This window comes from Bos indicus x Bos taurus, chromosome 27 (genome assembly GCF_003369695.1).
Source record: "Bos indicus x Bos taurus breed Angus x Brahman F1 hybrid chromosome 27, Bos_hybrid_MaternalHap_v2.0, whole genome shotgun sequence".
Taxonomy (NCBI): domain Eukaryota; kingdom Metazoa; phylum Chordata; class Mammalia; order Artiodactyla; family Bovidae; genus Bos; species Bos indicus x Bos taurus.
This window is the reverse complement of record NC_040102.1, coordinates 15,612,429-15,638,537: the sequence shown is the minus strand read 5'-3', so window position 1 is coordinate 15,638,537 and position 26,109 is coordinate 15,612,429. Positions and strand designations below refer to the sequence as shown.

The 26,109-nt window shown below is 38.7% G+C and overlaps 3 protein-coding genes across 7 annotated transcripts in view; 2 read left to right on the top strand and 1 right to left on the bottom strand.

The window, feature by feature from the left end:
* The first annotated feature begins 7 nt into the window (after positions 1-7).
* On the top strand, positions 8-19,587 carry UFSP2 (UFM1 specific peptidase 2). Of its 2 annotated transcripts, none has more exons than XM_027530001.1 (12): positions 8-101; positions 3,018-3,096; positions 5,987-6,170; positions 6,252-6,318; positions 10,075-10,232; positions 10,630-10,822; positions 12,214-12,360; positions 13,072-13,236; positions 13,435-13,559; positions 15,049-15,125; positions 16,124-16,155; positions 19,421-19,587. In XM_027530001.1, the coding sequence occupies exons 1-12, from the start codon at positions 99-101 to the stop codon at positions 19,505-19,507; spliced, it is 1,317 nt and encodes a 438-aa protein (XP_027385802.1). In that variant the 5' UTR covers positions 8-98; the 3' UTR covers positions 19,508-19,587. The 2 variants fall into 2 exon arrangements, with proteins under 2 accessions (XP_027385802.1, XP_027385801.1); XM_027530000.1 differs by having other exon boundaries at positions 9-101; positions 16,031-16,155.
* A 62-nt stretch (positions 19,588-19,649) lies between these two features.
* ANKRD37 (ankyrin repeat domain 37) lies at positions 19,650-22,390 on the bottom strand. Its single transcript, XM_027530006.1, has 5 exons — positions 22,123-22,390; positions 21,748-21,900; positions 20,856-20,947; positions 20,131-20,334; positions 19,650-19,881 (listed from the first exon to the last, which is right to left on the bottom strand). Coding segments are annotated over exons 1-5 (477 nt in total). The 5' UTR covers positions 22,150-22,390; the 3' UTR covers positions 19,650-19,880.
* The window catches only part of LRP2BP (LRP2 binding protein), a 32,035-nt gene continuing 27,832 nt past the window's right edge, over positions 21,907-26,109 (top strand). For 2 of the 4 annotated variants that reach the window (XR_003509052.1, XM_027530002.1), the window contains exon 1: positions 22,561-24,062. The gene's annotated coding sequence lies outside the window, so the exon portion shown is untranslated. Of the gene's footprint in view, positions 22,034-22,559; positions 24,063-26,109 lie in introns of those variants that run through there. The other 2 variants (XR_003509053.1, XR_003509054.1) reach the window with 2 other exon arrangements.

Genomic DNA, 26,109 nt, shown 5'->3' with positions numbered 1-26,109 from the left:
GGCCCTCCCAAATCCCGCCCTCCGGCGGAACCACTTCCGAGCCAGCCTCCTGAGCGGTGGGCGAGCCTCTGCGTTGCTGTCGGCGCCGCGTAGCTGATATGGTGAGTTTTCCTCCCCAGCTCGCCACCGACTCCTGCGTGGTTACCTCCGAGCTCACTAGCTGCCTGCAAGTGGGGCTCTCCGGCCCTTGAAAGAACTGGATCTGCCGGGGACCGGTGGTCCGGGCCTTGGTCTGGGCCTTCTCGTCCTCGGCCTGGCCCCTCCTGGTAGAGCCGGAGGGAAGCCGCCCCCGGACGACCTTCGACTCCCCGGCTCCACCGTTCTCCCTGCACCTTCCCTTGTGCGTGCATTTTGAGAACGAGGGAATCATAAGAGGTTTTTAAAAGTTTCGAAGAAGGAGTGGACCTGGAAAAGAGAAGAGTAACTTTCCACATACCTCTTGTTCTCTCGGCAGTGTGGTGGTAACACTTCCCTGGTTTCCCCCCTGACTGCTCAGGCAGGTTCTGCTGCAGTCCGGTATCCCTAGATGTGTGTTCAGTACTTTTCTTTACACCCTGTGCTTTCTCCAGAATTTGTATCTCCAGCTTAGAGATGTATTCTGAGCTCCAGAGCCGCACATCTACTAACTGTACCTCCACTTGGTTGGCCCATTTATTTTTAACTCAGCAAGTTCAAAACTGACTTAACCATCCCCACCTCACCCTGCTTTTCCTCCAGTGACCCCATCTCAGGTCATTGCGCCACCACCCACCGCACCGTTGTTCATGCCAAACACCTGGAAATCATCCTTGACATCGCCCTCTTTGCAGCTCCTGAACATCTATGGAATGTCCCAAATACTATGGAATCTACAGGGGCCTCCCTGATAGCTCATTTGGTAAAGACTCCACCTGCAATGCAGGAGACCCCGGTTCCATCCCTGGGTTGGGAAGATCACTTGGCGAAGGGATAGGCTACCCACTCCAGTATTCTTGGGCTTCCCTTGTGGCTCAGCTGGTAAAGAATCCGCATGCAATGCGGGAGACCTAGATTTGATCCCTGGCTTGGGAAGATCCCCTGGAGAAGGGAACGGCTACCCACTCCAGTATTCTGGCCTGGAGAATTCCATGGACTCTATAGTCCATGGGGTCGCAAGGAGTTGGACAGGACTGACCTCTAAATGGTTGTCAGTCATCACAGTCTCTAACTATTCTTGTCCTTGGCACCATGAGATCTAACCATCTGCTATGGTGTCTTAAGTGGTCTTGTAAGCAGGCCTTCACCAGTCAGAGCCCCTCCGTGGGAAAGGTTCAGCCACTTTCACCTCTCTCTTTCCTTTGGAATTTTGGAATACTATTTGGAATATTTCCGTTGGAAATACTCTTATCTATTTACTGCTCAGATCTCAGTTTAAATGTTATTTCTTCAGAGAGAGTCTCAATTCAGAAGTGTAAGGAGATTCTAGTGTATTCACATAAAATGTCTTATGGAACCTTCAGAACAACCCTGTGATATTTTTCCAGTATTACAGAAAAGACACACTCGAGTGAGTTACAAGGTCATACAGAAAGTAACAGTGAAATGTTGCTCGTACTTTAATCTTCAGTATCTTTCAGTGCCATTAAATATTTTTTATTCAAATAGGTACATAGCATTTAATCAACTTCTTATACTTAACAGATTCTTATTGATAGCAATTTAGGTGGGATTTTTTTGTTTGTTTGTTTTTTGCTGTGATGAACAACAGTAAGATAAGTGGACAGCATTCAAGCTAACTTTGTCCTGAACTTTCCTGATTATTTCTTTAGGATAAATTCCAAGAAGTATAACTGGGGCACAGGGCATGGCCTTTCAATAGGTTATACTTGGTGGAAAATAAAAGCAGTCACCCTTGGAACAATGTGACAGGGATTATAAATGAGAAAAATAGTAATGGTACCTATTTTGAGTATCAGAGTTAGTATATGTCCAGTCGTTTAGCATAGTGCCTTCTACTTTTTAAGAGCTCAGTAAATGTAGTACTTACTGATTTAGTTAAAAATAGGACTCTTAGTGTGTAGTATAATTCTTCATCTTGTTCGGGGCATATTTTAAGAATCTGATGAAATCTTTGAAACCTTTTCCCAGAGGTTGCCTTCCTCTTTCCCACCCTTCTCCCCAAGCAAAATGACATATCTTTTGTCATATGTCATCAACTACGTGAAACTCAGCATATGGATCCAAATTAAGAACTGCTAATAATTTCATTTTACAAGTGCTTTTTTTTTCCCCTTTATAAGTTGCAGGCATTTTCCTACAGCATTTAATATTCACATAAAGCATGATTTTTCATTGCTGTATAATGTTTGTAATTATTTAATTGGTTTCCTCTTGTTGACAAGCTGATATTCGTATACACTAATCTTTGTGTGTTTTGCAGATTTCCTTAGATTAAATATCTATATGCAGAATTACTAGACCAAGAATACGAATGTAAGGCTTTTGATTCTGTTGCCATATCACCCTATGATGAATTCTAAGAGTTTATACTCCCACCATCAGTGATATATTAGTTTCCTCTCATTGTCTTGCCCACCAGTTGTTATCATAATAGGTTTAGTGTTCCTGTCCCATTCTTAAACCATTTCTTGACTGTTGATCTTTTCATGGCATTGTTAAACCCTATGATTGTGAAGACTATAATTTAGAAATACTGTCCCAGAGCAATGTGGTCCTCAACCTTTTTCCTTTAGAATCATTGACATAGAAGAGTTTTTAAATATCCTCCCCAGACCAATTTATCAGAATCTCTGGGAGTGTAGCCTAGGAATGGGTACTTTAAAATCCTCAGGTGATTTCAGTGTGGAACAAAGGCTTAGAACCTCTAATACAGAATTTATGGTGTTGTGTTTTTCTCCATAAAGCAAGGAATTAATTCATAAAATAATTTGAAAAGTCACAGTTAATTTATGCCTTAATCTAAATTCAGTTAGATTCTAATTTATATAAGGATGAGTTTCTTTTGTTTTACAATGAAATTTTGCTTTTATTTGTCTTAGGTTATTTCAGAGGCTATGGATATACTCTTCAGAATAAGAGGTGGCCTTGATCTAGCTTTTCAGCTAGCTACTCCTAATGGTAGGTCTTCCAAGATACTCCTTTTTTACTATAAAAGCGGCAATGAAATATGGTGAGATTCTCCCCATTTTGAAAATGAAACTGAGTGAGAGGGTGAATAAACTGTCTAAAGTCAAATAGAAGTGATATGAATTGGATTTAAACTTAGACACTGCGTTCCCCACCACTGCTAGCCCACGGGGCTCCTCTGCACATTAAGGTGTCCCCTTAAGAAACTTTACTGCCCTCTCCAAGAAAATTGCGACAATAAATATAAATATCCACCCTGAGCATAATGTAAATGAGCAGCTAGACTTAGACTTCGTAGGCTTAAATAGTACATCACCGTAAGACTCCAGAACCCATTCTCTTGAGGTCGTGTGATTTAGGAATGGCAGGCAGGTTCTCTGGGAGAAAAATCAGTGTTGGTATAAACCAAACTCTAGGATGTCTTCCTGTTTCTGACTGCTGCCACAAACCAAGCTAAAGGATATCAGAGGAGGATGACAAGGAGCTGTGTTTGAGATGTGTTTCATTTGAAATGCCATAGTACATCAAGTGTGAATTCCCAGCTGGCAGTTGGTAATTTGAGTCTGAAACTTGGGGGAGAGTGGTCAGAATTGGAGATAGAGAACTTAATGTATCCCAAGGATGATAGTTAATGCCTTGTATTAGATGAAATCACTCAAGAAAAGTATGATCAAGGGTGTCAGGAGCCACAGAGAAGTTCAGAAAGGTGAGGAATAAACAGTGTCAGAGTTCCTCCAAGATCACCAGCTGATGACTATTTACTGGCCCCTTGGAAAGAGGAAGAGAGAGAATGCAAGATGGTCTTTCTGACCCATGCCTTCATATTAAAAAATTGTTCTCTGTGTTGGTCCACATTCTGACCCCCACTCCCCAGCCAAATAAAGTAAGTCTCAAGGACAGAGACTTGGGCATCAGTAAGTTTTTTAGTTGATTCTCTAATGTGCAATCAAGATGAGAATCATTTTGCAAGAACTAAATCAAACTCATTTTTAGGCCTGTCGTATCAGTAAAGTATTGTTCCTTGGGCTTCCCTGGTGGCTCAGTGGTGAAGAATCCATCCGCCAATGCAGGAGACATGGGTTGGATCCCTGGGTTGGGAAGATCCTCTAGAGAAAGAAATGGCAGCTCACTCCGGTATTCTTGCCTGGAAGATCCCATGGACACAGGAGCCTGGCGAGGCTGTAGTCCATGGTGTCACAAAGAGCCGGACATGACTTAACTACTGAGCTCCCATACAGGGTGTCACTTTTGTGGATAAAGCCTTACATTTTACAACTCGCTACAAATTGAAGTTATCCTTTGCTATGAACTTAACTGCAAAGTGTAACTGATCTGTCAGTCAACAGACATAATGATGTAATTTCAAATGTAAATAGGGACTGCAGATACTTTTTACCCAAATAATTGATGTATTTGAGCTTGTTTTCTGACTTAATAGTATTCCTCCTCCTATACCCAACTCTTTGAAACACTCCTTGAAGGGAATCATTAATGAGGAAATACTGAGAACGGAGGTGTTTAACTTTAAAGACATCACAATTATTTAGATATTTCATGGTCTTCAGGGATGGGCAGAAGGTAATCCAGGAATTATGTTTGTCTTTTGTAGTGAAACTATAAATCTTTAAATTTGGATTTCTGAAACATATCAGGATGCCTTTATATCTGACTTGTTATAAGTAATCTTTCTCTCCCACAACCTCAAGGTATTTATTTATCAAGGTATCGATGTGATAGTTAAATATTTTAACCACAGAGTTAAACAGGTTTAGGATTTAGGAGTATAAAACTGGGACAAATATTTAAATATTGTCTTTTTCAGATGTATCTTTTTATATAGCTTTGACTTTGGAACCATGAAAATGTTTTTTATATTCAAAAAATTCTGTTAAGTAAAAAGGAAATCATTGAAGTCAGACAAATACCAGGTTTGATGACATACCACATAGAGGAAAATGAACATGACTTAAGAACACAATACTTTGTACAGTCTTAGTGGGATATAGTTTGAGGAAGAGAACTACTAAGAAATTCAAATCTCACTCCAGAGTTTTATTTCTGTAAATAATATGGTATTTTGAGAGTAACTGGAATCCTCATCCATTGCTGATGGGAGCGTAAAATGATGCGGTTCCTCTAGAAAGCAGTTGGACAGGTCCACTAAAAGAGAGTCACCATATGATCCAGCAGTTCCTTCTGGGTTATTACCTAAAGAATTAAAGACATATCCACACAATAACTTCTGCACAAATATTTGTAAAACCATTATTCATGATAGCTAAAAGATAGGAACAACCCAAATATGTCAGTTTACAAATGAATAAACAGAGTATGTTCTGTTCATATAATGGAATATTATTCAGCCATAAAAAAGAGTGAAGTGCTAATTCATGCTAGGGATGGATTCACAGTTGGTTGATTCTTGAAGATATTAGGCTGAGTGAAAGAAGCCAGACACAAAAGGCCACAGAATGTGTGATTTTATTTATATGAAGTGTCCAGAGTAAGCCAGTCTACAGAGACCAAAAGTAGATTAGTGATTGCCATAAGTAAGTGCGGGGGGATGGGGAATGACTCCTGGGAAGTCCAGGGTTTATTTGGGGGTGACGGAATGTTCTGGGATTAGATAGTGGTGATTGCAAACCTTGTGGTATACTAAAAGCAACTGAATTGTACACATTAAAAGAATGGATTTTCTGGTCTATGAATTTTATCTCCATTTTTTTTAAAGACAAAACAAACTTTTTGTACATTATTGAATCTGAGGAATGGATATTTGGGGGTCACTTTTACTGTGCTCTACTTTGGTGTGCTTGGATGCCTTCATGTTGAAAAGTTTGCAGTTTTTTATATAACTTCTATTTGTGTTCTTTTAATTTAGAAATTTTTATCAAGAACGCACTAAAGCATGTACTGAGTGACCTGTCAACAAAGCTTTCTTCAAATGCCCTTGTGTTCAGAATTTGCCATAGTTCAGTGTACGTATGGCCTAACAGCGACATGAACACCACCCCAGGAGAGCTGACCGACAGTTCTGCCTGTACGGACATAATGCGCTTTATTCAGTGAGTATGCTTGAAGATTGCTAGAAATGTTTTTACAATATCATTTCATGTTATAAACATCTCCGTGTGTTAAAATTTTAGATTTGAACAGGAAGAAGATACAAAACGAAAATTCACAAAGAAGAAAGATAAAAAGTTATCAGACATGGTAAGCAAATCACCTGTCTTCTTAGTGATAAAAATTTTCAGTCCTTGTATTTGGCTTTGAGTGAGATCTTAGAAAGTTCTTATTTTTTTTTTTTTTACAGATCAGATGATTCAAGTCCAGAAAGATTAAGTGACATGCCCAAGGTTATACCTCTGTTTTATATATCTAAACTGTTGTCCTTGAGTATGTTTACAGATTACTTAAAAAGGGATCATTCTGAAACATAACAGTGACGCATTATGCTATATGAAATAGTCAATGATAAGTGATTTACTTTTCTTCACAGTTTTGGTTCTGTTGACTTTTGAACCAGTACTGTTGAATATCTGCCACATGCCACAAACTTTGCCAAGTGTTAGAGATAAAAAACGGAGCAGCTACTTCAAGGCAGGAAGTTGTACAAAGTGAATATTTAATATGACTGTAGCATTCTTCCAGACTAGTGAGAATAATAGAGTGGACATGAGGTTGGAGATGTGGACAGAGACCACTCAGGGGAGTCTGAACAAAACCAGTATAGTAATAAAGAGAAGGGAATGGATACAAGAAATATTTAAGGAATGAAAAGGATTGTACTTGGAGACTAATTGGATGTGGGATGACCAGCTTCTTGCTTGGGTAAAGATGGGAGATGGGGAAGACATGAGGTCAGTGTTGGTCATACTGTGTTTGAGACACCAGTGAGGTGTCAACCTGAGCTGTGAGATTTTTAAATGTGAAGTGTACAAAAAAACTATGGGCTTTGGATAAGGATTTGAGAGTTACCGGTTATTGCAGGTTGACATCTTGAGGGTTACAGGTCAGGTATTCTATAGAATGTTTCTCAGATTGGGTTTGAGTTTGTTCTCAGCCGCCTTATGGTGGGTTCAGGTGGTCACTGTTGATGGGAATCCCAAAGAAGCAACGTGTGTCCCCAGCACGTCGTGTGAAAGAGGCATATGCTTAGTTGGTTCTCATATCAATGACATTAACGTTGATCACTTAATGTGGTAACTGCCACTTTTCTCTACTGTGAGGGTCCTATTTTTTGCCCTAATAATTAGAAGGTATCTTGTGGGAAGATGCTTTGAGTTTATGTATATATCCTATTCCTCATCAAGTTTTTACCCAACACTTCTAACATCAATTGATAATTGTCAGAATCTAGCATTAATCTGATGGTTGCAAAGTGGTGATTTTTTTCTAAGTCTCTTGTTTCCTTTTATATTTACAAGATGCCTTTGTACTGAAAGGAAGAGCTTTCCCTTTTTGCTGTGTATTAACTGCGTGGAAGCCTGGATTCCTGTTTTATGCAATGAGTTGTCTGTTAGCTGTCATCAGTTATTTTGATGCTCATATTTTCTGCTTTGGCCAAGAGAAACTTCATGCTGGCTCCAGTGTCCTCTTGACACTGTACTTTTGAATACTTCATACTTTCTTCCAAGGATGTTCCAGGTTCATGTACTTTTGCTATTTCATCTCAGGAATCAGCCATTTCCCCAAGGAAGGCAGACATGTATGCACACATACTATACATATATAATGCACACATCAATATTTACCCGTGTAAATCATATACCCCCAGTAATACTTCAGCCTCACACAATTCCTAACCTTCTCCTGGTGAGAAACCTGGCTTCCAGTACTCTTAATATTTTGCTAAATTTGTTTAATACACAGAAAGCATTTTCAGAATTGTTTTTCCATACCACTATCAAAATCAAACCTTCTATAGAGTTCATTATTAGTATGTCTTTAGAGCAGAGGTATATAGTCATAACATATGTTTAAAAGTTGTCTTGATTTGTTGTATTGTATCTTGTTTATTCATTTTTTTTTGAAAATTTTAAATCTATACAAATATAGTACAATGAACCATCAGATCAGATCAGATCAGTCGCTCAGTCGTGTCCGACTCTTTGCGACCCCATGAATCGCAGCACGCCAGGCCTCCCTGTCCATCACCAACTCCCAGAGTTCACTCAGACTCATGTCCATCGAGTCAGTGATACCATCCAGCCATCTCATCCTCTGTCGTCCCCTTCTCCTCCTGCCCCCAATCCCTCCCAGCATCAGAGTCTTTTCCAATGAGTTAACTCTTCACATGAGGTGGCCAAAGTACTGGAGTTTCAGCTTCAGCATCATTCCTTCCAAAGAAATCCCAGGGCTGATCTCCTTCAGAATGGACTGGTTGGATCTCCTTGCAGTCCAAGGGACTCTCAAGAGTCTTCTCCAACACCACAGTTCAAAAGCATCAATTCTTCGGCGCTCAGCCTTCTTCACAGTCCAACTCTCACATCCATACATGACCACAGGAAAAACCATAGCCTTGACTAGACGGACCTTTGTTGGCAAAGTAATGTCTCTGCTTTTCAATATGCTATCTAGGTTGGTCATAACTTTCCTTCCAAGGAGTAAGTGTCTTTTAATTTCATGGCTGCAGTCACCATCTGTAGTGATTTTGGAGCCCAGAAAAATAAAGTCTGACCCTGTTTCCACTGTTTCCCCATCTATTTGCCATGAAGTGATGGGACCGGATGCAATGATCTTCGTTTTCTGAATGTTGAGCTTTAAGCCAACCTTTTCACTCTCCACTTTCATTTTCATCAAGAGGCTTTTGAGTTCCTCTTCACTTTCTGCCATAAGGGTGGTGTCATCTGCATGTCTGAGGTTATTGATATTTCTCCCGGCAATCTTGATTCCAGTTTGTGTTTCTTCCAGTCCAGCGTTTCTCATGATGTACTCTGCATATAAGTTAAATAACCAGGGTGACAATATACAGCCTTGACGAACTCCTTTTCCTATTTGGAACCAATCTGTTGTTCCAGTTCTAACTGTTGCTTCCTGACCTGCTTCTAACTGTTGCTTCCTGACCTGCTTCTAACTGTTGCTTCCTGACCTGCATACAAATTTCTCAAGAGGCAGATCAGGTGGTCTGGTATTCCCATCTCTTTCAGAATTTTCCACAGTTTATTGTTATCCACACAGTCAAAGGCTTTGGCATAGTCAATAAAGCAGAAATAGATGTTTTTCTGGAACTCTCTTGCTTTTTCTATGATCCAGCAGATGTTGGCAATTTGATCTCTGGTTCCTCTGCCTTTTCTAAAACCAGCTTGAACATCAGGAAGTTCACGGTTCATATATTGCTGAAGCCTGGCTTGGAGAATTTTGAGCATTACTTTACTAGCGTGTGAGATGAGTGCAGTTGTGCACTCATTCCAATCCCAAAGAAAGACAATGAACCATAGTGAACTTTTAATGCTTCTGGATACATGATCGGTCTGGTTTCATCTTCATTTCCCACTCACTCTGTGCCTCTCCTCAGATTATTTTGAAGCAGAGAAGAATTTTTCTTTAAGCTGAGAATTGTGCTTTTAAATAATTTCCTGTAATATAGTTCGCTGCTGCTGCTGCCGCTAAGTCACTTCAGTAGTGTCCGACTCTGCACGACCCCAGAGACAGCAGCCCACCAGGCTCCCCCGTCCCTGGGATTCTCCAGGCAAGAACACTGGAGTGGGCTGCCATTTCCTTCTCCAGTGCATGAAAGTGAAAAGTGAAAGTAAAGTCGCTCAGTCATGTCCGACTCCTAGCGACCCCATGAACTGCAGCCTACCAGGCTCCTCTGTCCATGGGATTTTCCAGGCAAGAGTACTGGAGTGGGTTGCCATTGCCTTCTCCAGTAATATAGTTTATATGGTCCTTAAAAAGTCCTTTTACTTACCTTTTATATTATTGTTCAGTGTGCTTTAAGTTAACTATTACTGTTTATCTTTGCAGCATCAAATAGTAAATATAGATCTGATGCTGGAAGTGTCAACCCCTCTGGCCGCCGTAACGCCCATTATTGAAAGAGAAAGCGGAGGACACCACTATGTTAGTATGACTTTACCAGTTGATGCAGTTCTATCTGTTGCTCCAGAAGAAACGTGGGGAAAGTAGGTATTTTCTAATACTACTGCCACCGTTAAATGAGGACCCTCCCCCAAAGTAATCAAAGCCCATTTTTAAGTGTCATTGAGGCATATCTAGGGTGGTGGTGGTTCTTTTTTACTGTGATTTACTCCTTGTTTATTATTAAACTAAGAGTCATCTAGTAATTCAGTGTTTATTGAGGAAGTAGGATAATATGCAAAACCTATAGAATTTTCCATTTATCTGCATAGAGGAAATTTAGTTTATTTAACATTAACTTTTTCTTATTTAGACTTACTTTAATAAACCCAGTCCTATCAAGGGCATATCAGGAATATATTGATACATGAAACTTGACACTTTCATGTATCATAACTATTATAACTTTTGTTAATGCACTTGTATATTTCCCCCCCACAGAGTTCGTAAACTTCTAGTTGATGCAATTCATAATCAACTAACTGATATGGAAAAATGCATTTTGAAATACATGAAAGGAACATCTATTGTGGTTCCTGAACCACTGCACTTTTTATTACCAGGGGAAAAAAATCTTGTAACAATTTCATATCCATCAGGAATTCCAGATGGTCAGCTGCAGGCCTATAGAAAGGTAAAACCAATTCATTCTTAGAAAAATAAAAATATCATTCATTTTGCATTTAATTTTGTGCTTCTAATAAATAGCGTTTTGTGATTTAATTTTATCAAGTGTGGGTGCACACTATTGGCTTTACATCTTACTTAATGTCTGTTCTCATGTAACTTTTTAAAGTCTTTTTAAAAAAATATTATGCTAAATTATATATAACATTTTAATTTCATATATTCGGTGAAGTTCATATGTTATTTTTCTATAGTGAAATTTAAGAATGAAAAGATGCTTACATGCCTAGAGAGGCTGATGAATGCTATTTAATAACTTCGTTTTCTTTCCCATTAGTTGCAGATTTATAAAAGAGACAAGATTACAGTTAGAGAAGGGAAATTAGATTTTATCTTATTTCTAATTAGGATTTGTTGTACTCCATCCCCCACCTCCCAGGATCATTTGGGTTTTATTAGAGGTGTTTTGAAGAAAACATGATCAGCATTCAAAGAAATGAGATTTATTGGCAAACGACTGGTTCGATAGTGTGTGTATATATATATATTTTTTTGTTAGTATATATTTTTGATATGTGGCCTTGCCTAGTACCCATCAAATTATACCATGGAAACATCTTCCCAATCTGTGTTCCTGAAAAGAGATGTAACACTGTAACCCTCTGTGCCTCTCTCTAAGTGCCAAATGAATTGATTTGCAGAAGCAACAGTTACACAAGCTAATGATCTCATTCAAACTGTTTGAATACATAGGAGATATCAAAAAGAAGATGTCAGACTTTCAGAGTAACTATTACATGTTTTTATACATTCAGGAATATGTTGCCTTTTAAACATATATGTTTATTTTTATTTTGATGCCATATTGGTCTTTAAACCACCAATTCCCATTCTGTAATCTAATCACTACCCCTTATATTTGTTAAATACTCTAAGCATGATTTTTAAAAATGAAAACCTAAGCATGATTTTTTTGGTATAGTTATATCATTGTTAATTACTCATTTACAAGACTTTAAAAACTAGTCTTTAGCCTGGATTTGTTTTAGCAGACTGTGTTACAATAAGTAATTTTAAATTATCTCAGTTCTTTCACTGTAACAAATTATTTTCAATTTTCTATATTCTCTTCCAGTTTCTATCCATATACATAGATAAACAAAAATCCTTTTTGGTTTTAGTTATATATAGATAAACAAAAATAAATTCTTTTTGGTTTTAGTTTAAATCTCACCGTCTTTGACCTTCATGAATTAAATCATAAGTGTCTGATAACTTGTATACCCAGTATATAGTAAATTTTCTGTTTTGTATCTAGTTTGGGTTTATTTATTGACTAGGAATCTATATCATTTAACCTTTTTTCTCTTATTTGCTGTTGATTCTGGTTTTATTTAGGAATTACACGATGTCTTCAATCTGCCTCATGACAGACCTTATTTCAAAAGGTCTAATGCTTATCATTTTCCAGACGAACCATACAAAGATGGTTACATTAGAAATCCACATACTTATCTCAATCCACCTAACATAGAGACTGGTATGGTGAGTTTAGTAATTATTTATACGAGTTAGTTGATCATTAGTGTCATTAATTGTTTTTTGCTTGTGCCCAGTGGATATTTGATTATGATTAATTATTTTTTTATTCTCTGCAGGACTTAGGTTGCTAATATTTTGTTAAGAATTTTGCATTTATGTAATGATATTATCTTATAATTTTATTTTCTCATACTGTTCTTACTTCACTTTTGTATCAGTAATACACTGATACACTGAAAGAGTTGGAGAGTTGTTTTTTTTTAATTTTTATAAGGCACTAAAAGTAACAATCTAGCTCTGAAAAAAGTAAATGACTCGAGCATGTGTATGTATATAGTGTTATCTTAATAGATGATAGACGTATGTATACATATAATATATACATCTGCTGCTGCTGCTGCTAAGTCACTTCAGTCAGGTCCGACTCTGTGCGACCCCAGAGACGGCAGCCCACCAGGCTTCCCCGTCCCTGGGATTCTCCAGGCAAGAACACTGGAGTGGGTTGCCATTTCCTTTTCCAATGCATGAAAGGGAAAAGGGAAAGTGAAGTCGCTCAGTCGTGTCCGACTCTTCGAAACCCTATGGAATGCAGCCCACTAGGCTCCTCCATCCATGGGATTTTCCAGGCAAGAGTACTGGAGTGGGGTGCCATCGCCTTCTCCAAATATATACATCTACAGTTAATATTTTACTGTGTTTCTTCTTTTTATATAGGTTTATGTGGTCCAGGGCACATATGGTTACCATCATTATATGCAGGATCGAATAGATGACAATGGCTGGGGCTGTGCTTATCGGTCTCTGCAGACTATCTGCTCCTGGTTCAAACACCAGGGATACACAGAGAGATCCATTCCAACACACAGAGAAATCCAGCAGGTACAGAACATGCCATTTTGAATTACATGGATGTTTCATGAACCCTAATATAGCATTAAATAATTATACCTACCTCATGGTCCAGATGACTTCTGTTTTGAAGGGAAAAAACATATATACTGGTAATCAAGGGAAATGCCCTATACATAATTTTTAATAGCTGTCTTGTGCATGATTTTTTTTGTATTTTTAATAAAGGCTCTAGTTGACGCTGGGGACAAACCAGCAACATTTGTTGGATCACGGCAGTGGATTGGATCTATCGAGGTGCAGCTGGTGCTAAACCATTTCATTGGTGTGACTTCAAAAATACTGTTTGTCAGGTAAGGAAACTTTAAGAAATTTGAGAAATCATTTCAAAGAGAGTTTGTCACTTATTGAAAGAAAAAAGTGCATTTTTCCCCCAATTTGTTTTTGCTCTTTTCTCTTTCTCCACCTTGCCCCCTTGCTTTATAAATCTCGTTTTTTCCAGTCCTAAATTTTTTTGCTGTTATTTTTTAGAAGATGTTTGTCAGTAAACTTCGTGATATGTACTTGTACGATCTAGGCCTAGTCTTAGTCTGGAAGAGGAAAACTTGGAAATATGTCAACTTTGAGTAGTTACAGAAGGTCTGGTTTTTTAATGGAGAAGTCATTGAATTCTTGGAAGGGAAAAATCATATTGATCTATGACTGACCTTTTTGTTTATTCCTACTCTTTTGCTTCCTGAGATTTTAAGAAACTAATCATGTATCCAAATATAATTTTATCTTTTCCTTATGTATTATAATAGGAAATTTTATATAGGAAATAGGAAATTTATAATATAGGAATATAAAATTTATAAATAGGAAATTTATAATAGGAAATTTTCTTTTCCTTATCTATTAAAAATAGAATATTACTATTCTAATCACACTTCTAGTATTAAAATATGAGCAAATATTAGATAAGATTGATTTCTATGACCATCTCTAGCTTACTCCTTATATATGAGCTTATGTTTTTAATACATTTATTATGACAACCTTGATAACTGTAATGTCATTATCCTTATTGTCCAAGTACTTTAGTACATCTGATTTCACAGTTGGAATTTGGATTGGATATGGAAGTCAGTGCTAACAAATAAGTAATAGATTAAGTAGTGAAGTAGATGGTGATTAAAAAGTGAAAGTTTTGACACATGAAAATGTTGCTTCATACATTCCTCACGAAGCAAGAGCAAAGGGTTAGTTAGCACCACCTGGCACCTCCATTCTAAAAAAAAAATTTCATCTTTTCTATTCTCAGAAGTAAAAATTGTATGATATTGAAATATTCCCTAAAAATATGTTGTACTTAAAAACGTTTTGCAGTTTTCACACTGGCTTCACAGACATTGTCTGTTTTAGTCCTGGAATCTCCTGTCACATAGAAGGGCAGGTATTTTTGGTCCCAGATTAAAGATGAGGAATTACAGATGAGTTTGATGGTAAGAAGACAAAATCCCAGGATTTAAAACCTATCCTTCTGAAAGTAAATCCACCCATAAGAATCCCCTCAGTATCAAAGTGACCACTTTCAATCTTGGGTTAAAAGTCCAGAACCTTCTTTATGCAGTTCTAGAAGCAAAGAATCAAGATCTTCTTTCCTAGCTCATTTAGTGACCTTAAATATTTAGAGGTTGTATTTCTTTCAATTGCTCTGAGTTCTCTACCACTTAATTTTACTTAAATTTATATCTATATTTTTAATAACCAAAAAAGAAACCAAAAAAGTAGAAAACATTATTTCCCAAGCTCATTTGATCTTCAGAATAGTTCATCTGATAGAAACTGGTTTCTTTCTAGCCAAGGTTCTGAAATGGCCTCTCAGGGACGGGAACTGGCTAATCATTTCCAGAGTGAAGGAACTCCAATAATGATTGGTAAGGTGTTTTGGAATCTTGTGTTCTTTTGGTAGATGGAGAGTATGTGAAACTTACCGTTAATGTAAATACATAATGGCACATAATATCAGTCCTTTGTAAACGTATTAAAATTAGCTTTTACATCAGGCATACTGACCTCTGGATATTTTTTTAAATTTCCAAGGTGGGAGGAAAGTTATAAAAAAGATTATAATAACTAGAAGAGTAAAGGCTAAGAAGAGATTTGATAACTGTGTTCAAATAGACATCAGAGCAGAATGGAAAAGAGACAGTGGTCACTCAGTATAGCATCTGTCCTGGCTGTCAGGAACTTGGCTGGCTGTGTGACATTATGCAAATTGCTTAACCTCTCTGGGCTTTCTTTGTAAAACAAGAGAATTGGATTAGCTAATCTAAAGATTCACAATTCTATGAGAAATAAGACTTGCCCTGGATGACAGAAGGCAAGCTAAAGACTGGTGTGTAAGAAATGCAGGTAGACAGATGTCAGCAAACTACAGAAAGTACTGACTGAGTAGACAGGCTGCACCATTAGAGGTACTCAGAGCAGAGAAAACATGGCCTGTCTGCTGAGAGAGGTACCAACAGCAATGATTGTTACCCTGTTGTGAGGAGTTTAGACCCTCTGACCCTTTTTAAATCCAGTTTAGGTAATCCCATGAATATTAAAGTGACATAGAAACCTAATATGATTATAGATGTGATTGTATCTTTTCTGTCTTAAAGATGTGATTTTGTCTTTTCAGAGTATATTTGATGTTATGTCTTTTCCAGTTTAGGGCAATCAATTTTAATATTATGTTAGATCAATTCATAGGCAAAATAATCTTTTTTCAACTGAAATTGAATGGGAAGTGGAGAGTAACATATGCCCTCTCATTTCTTTATTTCCTCTTCTATAGGGGGAGGAGTTTTAGCTCACACAATACTAGGAGTTGCATGGAATGAAATTACAGGACAGATAAAATTTCTGATTTTAGATCCACATTATACAGGTGCTGAAGATCTGCAGGTTATTTTGGAAAAGGTAAGTGTCTGTTTAACAAATAAATACAAGGAAAAGAACCCAAAACCAGGAGGGAGAACCGGAAGCTAACAGAAAGATGGATTGTAAACTGAGAGCAGAGATCCTCACTGTAAGGAAGGACTCTAAGCCTGTGATCAGTAACTCTCTCTAGGTATGAAGGGCAGGGGGGAACTAAAGTAATAGAGTTTGAAACTCATAAATATATTCCTTTGGAGACTTTACAGCTTTTTGTGAAAATAGTGAGATTTATCAATGCCTCAAAAAAGAGTAAAATATATAATGTTTATAATTTTCAAATTAACCAAAAGTTGGCAGTATGATGGACATTGTGGAGACTTGACTGCTTTTATATATATATATATATATATATATATTTTTTTTTTTTTTTTTTTTTTTTTTTTTTACACATAACTTAATCTCATTCTATGAAAGATTTGAATTTGAAACAAATTTAAGAATATTTGTTAATGCTTAAACTACCAGCTGGAGAAGGCAATGGCACCCCACTCCAGTACTCTTGCCTGGAAAATCCCATGGACGGAGGGCCTGGTGGGCTGTAGTCCATGGGGTTGCTAAGAGTTGGACACGACTAAGCGACTTCACTTCACTTCAAACTACCAGCTAAAGGAGGTATAAATTTACGTTAATTTATAGGCAACTAATTCAGATTTAGTACTGAGTTTTAATGAGAAATTAGTACTAAATTTCCATGAAACCTGTACTAAATCTTTTGGAGGCAAGTGTTATAATACACACTTGAATTTTTAAAAAGTTTTATATTTTTTGCCAAATAAGTCATTAGTACCAATAAAAAAGATTTCTTAAATCAGAAATTATAGGGAATTCTGGGGAAATGGATGGTTTAACATTGAAATTCACTTATGAGAGATCTTCAAAACTGAATATAGCTATATGAGATTAGTAAAGCCCTATGGATGAGATGTTTATGTAAAGAGTTTTTAGTATTTTATGTAGCTGAACTCTTTTATCCCCACTTTAATAAAGTCTTTTGCCAATTATTGGAGCATCTATAAATACTAACAGAATATAAACACATTCTTAAAATTTTAAATGGCACGTACACACAATTTTCTCTTTCAAGGCATTTGGACTTCTAAGTCTATGACGTGTTCTTGGCTGGTATACATACCTTCCTGAAAATATGAGCAATTTCTGTAGCAAAGTGTTCATTCACTGGACATTCATTAAGTACCTAATATTTACCATCCACTATCCTAAGCACTGAGGGTATTAAAATGGATCTTTAAAGAGCTCTTTGTCCTTTGTAGAGAAGGACAAAGAAGGAGAGTCCATAAAGGACTGCTGCTGCTGCTCCTGCTAAGTTGCTTCAGTCACGTCTGACTCTAGGTGACCCCACAGACAGCAGCCCACCAGGCTCCTCCATCCCTGGGATTCTCCAGGCAAGAATACTGGAGTGGGTTGCCATTTCCTTCTCCAATGCATGCATGCATGCTAAGTCGAGTCAGTTGTGTCCGACTCTGTGCGACCCCATGGACAGCAGCCCACCAGGCTCCTCTGTCTACGGGATTCTCCAGGCAAGAATACTGGAGTGGGTTGCTATTTCCTCCTCCACAATAAAAGATTCCTTCCTCCCAAAAATATGGTGTCTTCGGTGGCACTTACAAGGCCGCCCCCGCAAAGGGATTACTCTAAGTGAAAGGGAAGCTGGGCATGTTCTGAGAACTGTGGCATTTTTAACATGACTTGAACTGGTGGAGAGGGGTGGCTGATGACTGGAGGGATCTGCAGAAGCTAAGTCAGGATGGCCACTGAGAGCCAGGCTGAGATACATGCGTTCACATTTTATCTTAAAGGCACTGAGAAGCCTTACAGGTGCTGTAACAGAACACTGTAGAGGGGGCGGCTTATAGTAGCGGAGGTTTATTTCTCAGAGTTCTGGAGGCTGGGAAATCCAGGATGGAGGTGCCGGCTGATTTGGTAGGCCCACTTTCTAGTTCAAAGACGGCAGACTTCCTCACTGTCTCCACGTGGTATAAGGGATGAGGAAGCTCTCTGGGCACTCTAATGATGGCTCTATTGTCATTAACGTAGTCAGCTCCCAGAGGCCCCACTTCAGATGCCAGCACATTGGAGATTAGGGTTCATCATACAAGTGTTAGACACATTCAGTCAATGTCAGGGGCCGGAGGGACAATCCTCCCTCTGCCTGACCTCTCTACCCACTTGGGGAGCTTTCCTGTGTAAGTTCCCTAAGCCAGTCACCTCAAAAGAAGGACATCTGGCTCCTCTCCTTACCCCCACAGTTGCTGGTTTGGGTGCTGTCTCTACCCACTTCTCTTGAAAAAAATTTGAGACCAGTTACCTAGAGATGGCCCACATGTGTGAAAGATTAAAACAGAAAGTGTAAGCCTTTTTCTATCGTTAAGAAAACAGATTTTAGGACATGAAATTCATTAGAGAAAGTTTTGCTGAAAAAATGAGATGATAAAAAGAACTTTATGTAAAGAAATGACTCTCAATGGAAATAAACGAGACTTAATTGGTGGTATCTGTAGGCAGGGGGAACAGAACTGGTAGAGGACTTTTTAATTTTTACTTTCACCTCATTTGAATTTTTTTATGTGTATCTTATTTTTGCAATCAGAAAAACAATAAAGACCTAAAGAACATCTCTATTCAACCCTCTCCCCTCCACACTGAAAAACAGGCTAACAGACCACCTTCCTCTGTAGGAACTATGACCTTTGTCTTCAGGTCCCTGCCAGGATGCCCAGCAGCCTCCTAGTTAGGTGGGCTTCCCTGATAACTCAAGTGGTAAAGAATCTGCCTACCAATGCAGGAGACACAGGAGACTCGGGTTCCATCTCTGGGTTAGGAAGACCCCTGGAGGAGGAAATGACAACCCTCTCCAGTACTCTTGCCTGGAAAATCCCATGGACAGAGGAGCCAGGCGGCAGTTAAATTATCACATGCCATCGACTACCAGAATTATAAAACCATACATCTTAAAACTCAATAAAATATGACATTGAGTAATAGTACCATAATGAAGCTTTTCCTTTTTTAAATGATTCCTATGATTAAATACAGAATTAAAATTTTTAAATTCTATCTGAAATGAACCCAAATAAGCTACTTTTCTGTGCTTAATAGGAATTCAGATACTTGCATTGTATAGGTATTTACAGTCTTCCTGCAAGATTCAGTTGTAAAATGTTACAATTTCAGTTATGTAGTCCTGTAACTTTGTAATAGGTTTTCCTTTCCCTTCTCCCACATCTAGGGCTGGTGTGGATGGAAGGGCCCAGAGTTTTGGAACAAGGATGCTTACTATAACTTATGCCTCCCTCAGAGACCAAATACTATTTAAAATATCCTGGACTCAAAGACTGTATCAAAATTGTACTTTGTAACTTTGTTGATAAAGAATAAATTTAATTTCAAATTAAATCCTGGGGGTAGTTTGATGGTTTTTATGAGTTTTTCCAAAGGTTGCAAATATCACAAAACAATTATACTTTAGACATTCTTTTAATAAGTTACGAGACAAAGCATGCACAACCAGAACATTATAGGCATGTAAATACATGTATTCTTGAACATTATCTTCGCTTAGAAGAAAGGTTTCCTCCTTCTTAGAAGGAGTTTAGACACACTTGATGAGCCTGAAGCCACAGCTTGTAGCTGAACGGTAGACCTGCATGAAGTGAAGACCTTCTCCTCACCTCTTCATGACCAATACATCTGTTGTTGAAAAACATATTGACATTAAAACCTTTTTTTAAAAAGTTTTCCTCCCCAGTCTTCTACCATGCAGAATAATTTTTGGTCTCTAAAGTCTAGCAGTAGTTACTACATCCAGTATTAAAATGTGTTAATGAGAATGAAAAGATATACAAGACATAAGACTGGCAATATTTAAATGAAACAATAAATTCTGTTTTAAATAAGAAATCCTTAAGGGAGGAAGAAGGAAGAAACTGAATTACTTACCAACACTTCCTTTTCCCACTTGTATATTCCTCACTTCCAAAACTTCGTTTCAGTCTGAGCACTTGAACACAATGATCTTTATTGGGTTGTTCCCTTGATTTTATTGTCTGCATACATTTAATTGTTGTAAGAAACTTGGCACATTCTGGAAATCCACATGACCAAGCAAGATCTTCAGCTGTTTGCCCATTCTTATTACATAAACTAAGACAAAAAAAAAAAAAAAGTGTTCAAGTAAAAGTTGACAGTTGTTTTTAGCCTTTTAAAAATATGTTTCTAATAAAGGTGCTTTGGGCTTATACAAATGTTGGTTGCAGAATAAAAGAGGTAAAGGAAGCATAGAGGAATTCCATGTTTGCTCACTATTTGTCCTTAGCACAAAGGACAGCCCAGAATGGGCACTTCATTTCTACACAAATAAGTATTCTGTTTTCAGTACAATGAGTGAGTACACAAAGGAAATCAGTGAGAACATCTATAGAATGGATTTTTAAAAACAAAACTAAGATGTAATACTGCCATGACACATGAAAAGAACTGCACCTCTGATTGTTCAGGATCCATTTTTTAATTTACTTGAATAGTATCAGATAATTTAACAGCCTAAGTTAATATTTAAATGGTACCACTACATTATCAATTAGGCAAGCATCATGTAATTGAGCTGCAGGAGTCTGATTAACCCAAGAAAATATAAAATTTGAAGTCACTGATTCCATACTCACTCAATTTGGGCATCACTGGCTACAAGCAGACTGAGGCATTCCATGCTTCCAACTCTTGCTGCCTTGTGTAGTGGAGCTTCTCCAAAAACATCCTTACAGACAAGACAGCATATTTTAGTCTCCCCAAAACACTCTTGTGGAAGTTGATGAGTGAGGTTTATTGCTTGAGGAAGCTATTTGAGGAAGTAGGGTTAGAACTGCATTGTACTGGACTGAATCTTTTAATTCTTTTTTAAAGTAAAGTTCACTTGGTGCCCTATTAAATATAGAATTGTCATTAATAAAAGCATGTGCAGTCACAGCTACATACATTAAATTTTAAGTGATTAAAAGCAAAATAGAATCCTACAGAAGTAAAAATTACAATTTAAAATTTAACATTGAATGGAAGATGCAAACTACCTTAAGTTCTGTAAGGAATTATATTGTGAGCATGTCTTACAAGTTGTGCTACCCTGAGACTTAATTTTGTAATGGAGCAGTTCCTTTGGAAATGAATGGTAGACCCTGGAAATGTCCGATGTAGTAGCCAGCAGCCATCTATCGGGCTAATGAGCACCTAAAATGTGGCTAGTCTGAACTGAAATGTGCTGTCAATGTAAAATACACGGAGGGTGAGGAGGCATATCCGATATATTTATATATCAGTTATGTTTTATTGATTACACATGATAATTTTGATTAATTGTGTCAGTTTACTAAAATGTTTCGCTTCATTAATGTGGCTACTGGAAAACTAAAGTTACGTAGTGTCTCACACTTCTATAGGCATCACTGTGCTAGTCCCGTTTCTAATAACTGAAACGACAATATCTTGGTGTCTAAGAAATGTTTGTGTGGATTTGGGGTGAAGGGGAGGGTTGCACACAGCAACAATCAGTTACCTAGTTACCTGCTGGTTGAGGTCAGCGCCCGTCTGCAGCTGCCAGAGAAGAAAGCAAGCAAGGCCGCCACCTGCAGCCAAGTGGACGGGCGACTGCTCACAGGGATCCGGGGGTGCGTTGACGGAGGCCCCGGTCTCCAGCAGATGCTTCAGACTATCCACCTGCGAGAAAAGAACAGCTCCAGCACCCCTTCTCGCCTTTGTCCAGGCTCCTGCCCTCCGGAGATTGAAGTCCTCCGCCACTCCAAAAACCCTCCAACTCTGAAGAGGCTTGACTTAGCAGCAGCGCCAAGTGGTCAGTACACCTTCACCCTATCTAGCCCTCTATAGAAGACAGACATCTGTACGCTTAAGTCTGCCGGACAAAAGCAGCCTGAATCTCACCTCTGGGTTGCAATCGAGCAGCAGCATCTCCCGCCTAAAGTAGAGGACAGGAGTCCTTGGGAGAGCTGAGCAGTGCGGCACTCGCTGCAGACGGACAGGTTAAGAGTAGACAGGCCGCCCGAGAGCCGGAGAATTTAAAAGATCACCAGAGCTAGGGGGCCAGCCCCTCCCCGCCGTGCCTCAGCTGCGGCTCGGCCGGAGCAGCCCAACCCTAGGAGGCCCGCCTTTCTCCGCCCAGCAGCAGCCGCACGTACACAAACAGTAGCACGTGTAACCTGGAGCCCAGTGAGGCTGGCGGGGGCGGGGGTGAGGAGGAGGCAGCGAGGATGCGCCAGCTGATTGGCCAAGGGGAGGTGTCGGGCCCGCCCACCTCGGGGCGGAGTCCTGAGGCCGTTCCCGCCCAGGCCCTGTTGCGCATGCGCCATGAAAGACCGGCGTCAGGACTGCCGGGTTTCACCCGCCGCCATGAGGCGCTGAGAGTTCGGCACGTTTCACGCTGCTTGTGCCCAGCTCATTAGTCCCTCTGGGGAAGCGGAAGTCGCGGGTGGAGGTTTTGGTTTCTGCTGGCGCGCACGTAACCAGGAAATGAGGGAGCTACCAGGATCTTGATCTTGGGCGGCAGCGCAACCTTTGGAAGCTGCTACTACGCTTGGTGCTGGACCCCCGCGGCCCCAGCCTCTGGCTCCTCAGGAAAGAAAGTTCCTGAGTCATCGTGTTCAAAGCCGCCCTAGGCTTGCCTCTGTCCCTCAGGCCCTGGACATTTAGGAAAGCTAGAGCTTGAGGGGGTTTGGAGGGGTAGGGGTGGTGGTGGAGGGGCGCCTAACGTGAGCTAAGGGGCTAGGTTTTCCCACAGGACTGCTTCACCCTCACCCCAAAATGACACTATGCCCTTTCCGGGAGTGACGTAAAGTGAGCCCGCCATTGTAATGTGGCCCCTCAGAGACAGGTCAGGCACAGTGCTGGACTTGTTGCCTGGGGAAATGGTGGTCCCAGCTCTTAGCCCTGAGCTCGCTGAGACGGCAGCCCCGCACTCTTCGTGAGGAGTTAGTGGATAAACGAAAAGACCAGGCCATGGACGTTATGACCACTGGCGCTCTTCCCCGTGGGCAGGGGCTGACCGTACCTCGGAAAACTGTAGAAACAAAGACATCCTGACTTCAAAGCCACAGCCACTGACTATTTTATCTCTGGACAGTTCCTAAGCAGTTTTTTTTTTTCTTCTTCCCCAGGTTAATCTAGCTAAAAGCTAAAGTTCCAACCATGTATTTATTTTCCCTAATATCTTAATCTGTTCCCCTCTATGTGCTGGTACCTTTTGAGAGCAAGACTGAAAGTTTATTCTTTTTTTGGAGAACAAGCTCAGTGTCCTCTGAAAATAGATGGGTGGCCTTTTTGTTCTAATTTTGGATACAGTTTCTTGTTTATTTTGTAATAAGAGCCGTAAACTAATTTTGCAGTAATTTATATTACTAGATTTATGCAGTTGATCCAAGGTGTCAACTTAGAGAAAAATGTGCTGCATGAGAGGTGTGAGTTAAAGTTTATTCAGGGTTTTACTGAGGACTGTAGCCCCAGAGACAGCTTTCAGATAGCACTGAGGAACTACGCCAAAGAAGTGGGGGTGGGGAAGCTAGTTTATATGTGATTTTTTTGATGTTAGGGAATACATGCAGTCAACATGTATCTTGGTAAAAAAATCACTGCTAGTTACAGAGAACAAATATTCCAAGTTAATGATTATAGTGCTTTTCTATGTATGGGAAGCAGAATTCATTAAAATTCTTCGGGAAATGCATTTAACTAAGGGCCTGGTTGTCCAAAGCACAGAGCATCCCCTTTTCATCTTTTATTTCCTCTGTCTGAAGCACTGAGTGCACCTCCTGTTACCACCTTAATCTCTTCATCTGAAGTATCCAGTGCCTTGCTGCCTCAAAGACTTGGTGAGCAAAATTCTCTTTTCTTTTGTTTGCAAAGGGGTAGTTTTAAATATCTTTGTTTATATGTGTACTTAAACATAAGCGCATATATATATATGTATACACACACACTTATATTCAAACATGTATAGAATCGTGCTTGTGTTCTTTTTTTAAATTTAAACTATTCACAGTACTTTTTATGCTGTTTAAAGAATGTCAGAAATATATGAGAACACATGTCCATATTTCCAGTTTTCCTTTTCTCGTGTTTTTCATCTAGATAAGCACTATTTTTCAAGACATATAATTAAGCTTCAAGTTTGCACAGATGTTCATTTTCAAGAATTCCTAACTAATACAAGGTGTCATTGAAGAAGTCCTTAGAGTTCTAAAATATATGTTTTGCAGTTAACATATGAAATGGGATATTTCTGTGATACATGCACCTCCGCGTTACATCCTTTTTCTTGAAAACAAGATTCTGTTCAGCATGCATTAAGTCTGGTAATTATTGTTAACTTCCTGTGACATATTTAAATTTCACAAGGAAAGGGAATTTTGTAAGTAGTTTTTAAAGCTTTTGTCCCTTTAATCACTGCATACTTGTCCATAGCTCATAATGTTTCCAAACAACTCTTTATGTCTCAGCTATGTATCTGATTTACTCTTAGAAATGGGCCTAAAAGCTTTCTGAAAACTGAATAGAGCTGGTGGAGTACAGAAGTATACAGGATAAATACATTCAGAGAACAATATCTTTTTTTCTTTTGTTTTTCTTTTTTGTTTTTTTCTTTATTTTTAAATTTTTATTGGAGTATAGTTGATTCACAATATTGTGTTAGTCTCAGATATACAGCAAAGTAAATCAGTTACATATATACAGATATCCACTCTTTTTTTGTTTCTTTTTCCACATGGGCCATTAAAGAGTATTGAGTAGAGTTCCCTGTTCTATGTAGTAGGTTCTTTATTATCTATTTTATATACTATTTTATATCTATTTTATATATATATATATTTTATATAGTGTGTGTATACTACAAGCCCCATCTCCCAATTTATCCCTTCCTCACTTATCCCCTGGTAACCATAAGTCTGTTTTCTAAATCTGTTACTCTACTTCTGTTTTGTCAATTAAGTTCATTTATACCTTTGTGTGTGTGTGTGTGTGTGTCACTGGGGGACAGTATCTTACTGGCAAGGGACTGGAGTTTTTACAGAACATACAGCAGGTGGGATCAATTTTCTAAAGTAGTAGATGGTCTAAGAAGCATATGGAATAGTCACTCTTCCAAGCATTGCCAATTCTACTTAGGTGTAGCTTGCTGGTAGTTGTGTTTCCAAAAGGGTGCCATTTAGAGTGAGTTTAAAAAAAAAAAAAAAAAAGGTTGAATGATGACTCAGTGACCAAATGAGTGAAAGATGTGTGGACTAAGACTTGAAGGGTAAGAGTTTGCTAGGTCATCCAGAAGAGGAAGAGAATTTATAAGAAGTGTTAAATATCTTCCAGTGTTGAGAACTATGTGTAATTCAGTCTGGTTGCCATATATGTTACACATATAGCAGTGATGTGAAATAAAGATGTACAAATGAGAAGTTATATTAAATGACCACTAATATCTATTCCAATATGTTATTGTGTTGAGGTACATTGACGTTAATTGGGCACTTATTATGCCCCATGGTTAATACAGATAGGAAAGGAAACTGATAGGGAGATTTCTATAATTTATCTAAGATCATATCATTAAGGAGTGGAGCTGGAACTCAGGCAATTTGACTCTAGAGCCCACATTCTTATACCTATATTTTAAAGAATTGTGGTCATCTTTGGTAGTTCAAAGCTACTAAGATTGACTGCTTTAAAGCAAAATGAATCCTCAGAGAAGATTACTACAATCCATTGAAAAACACTTCATTTAATGATGACTTAATGTAGCCTTGTTTCTAGAACTGAATTTCCCACAGTGCTTAGTCCAATGCCTTCTATTCAAGGAGTTCCTTTTTAATGAATGAATGAATATGTGCCAATTGGTGAAAATTATTAAAGTATTTGGTGGACAGGCTA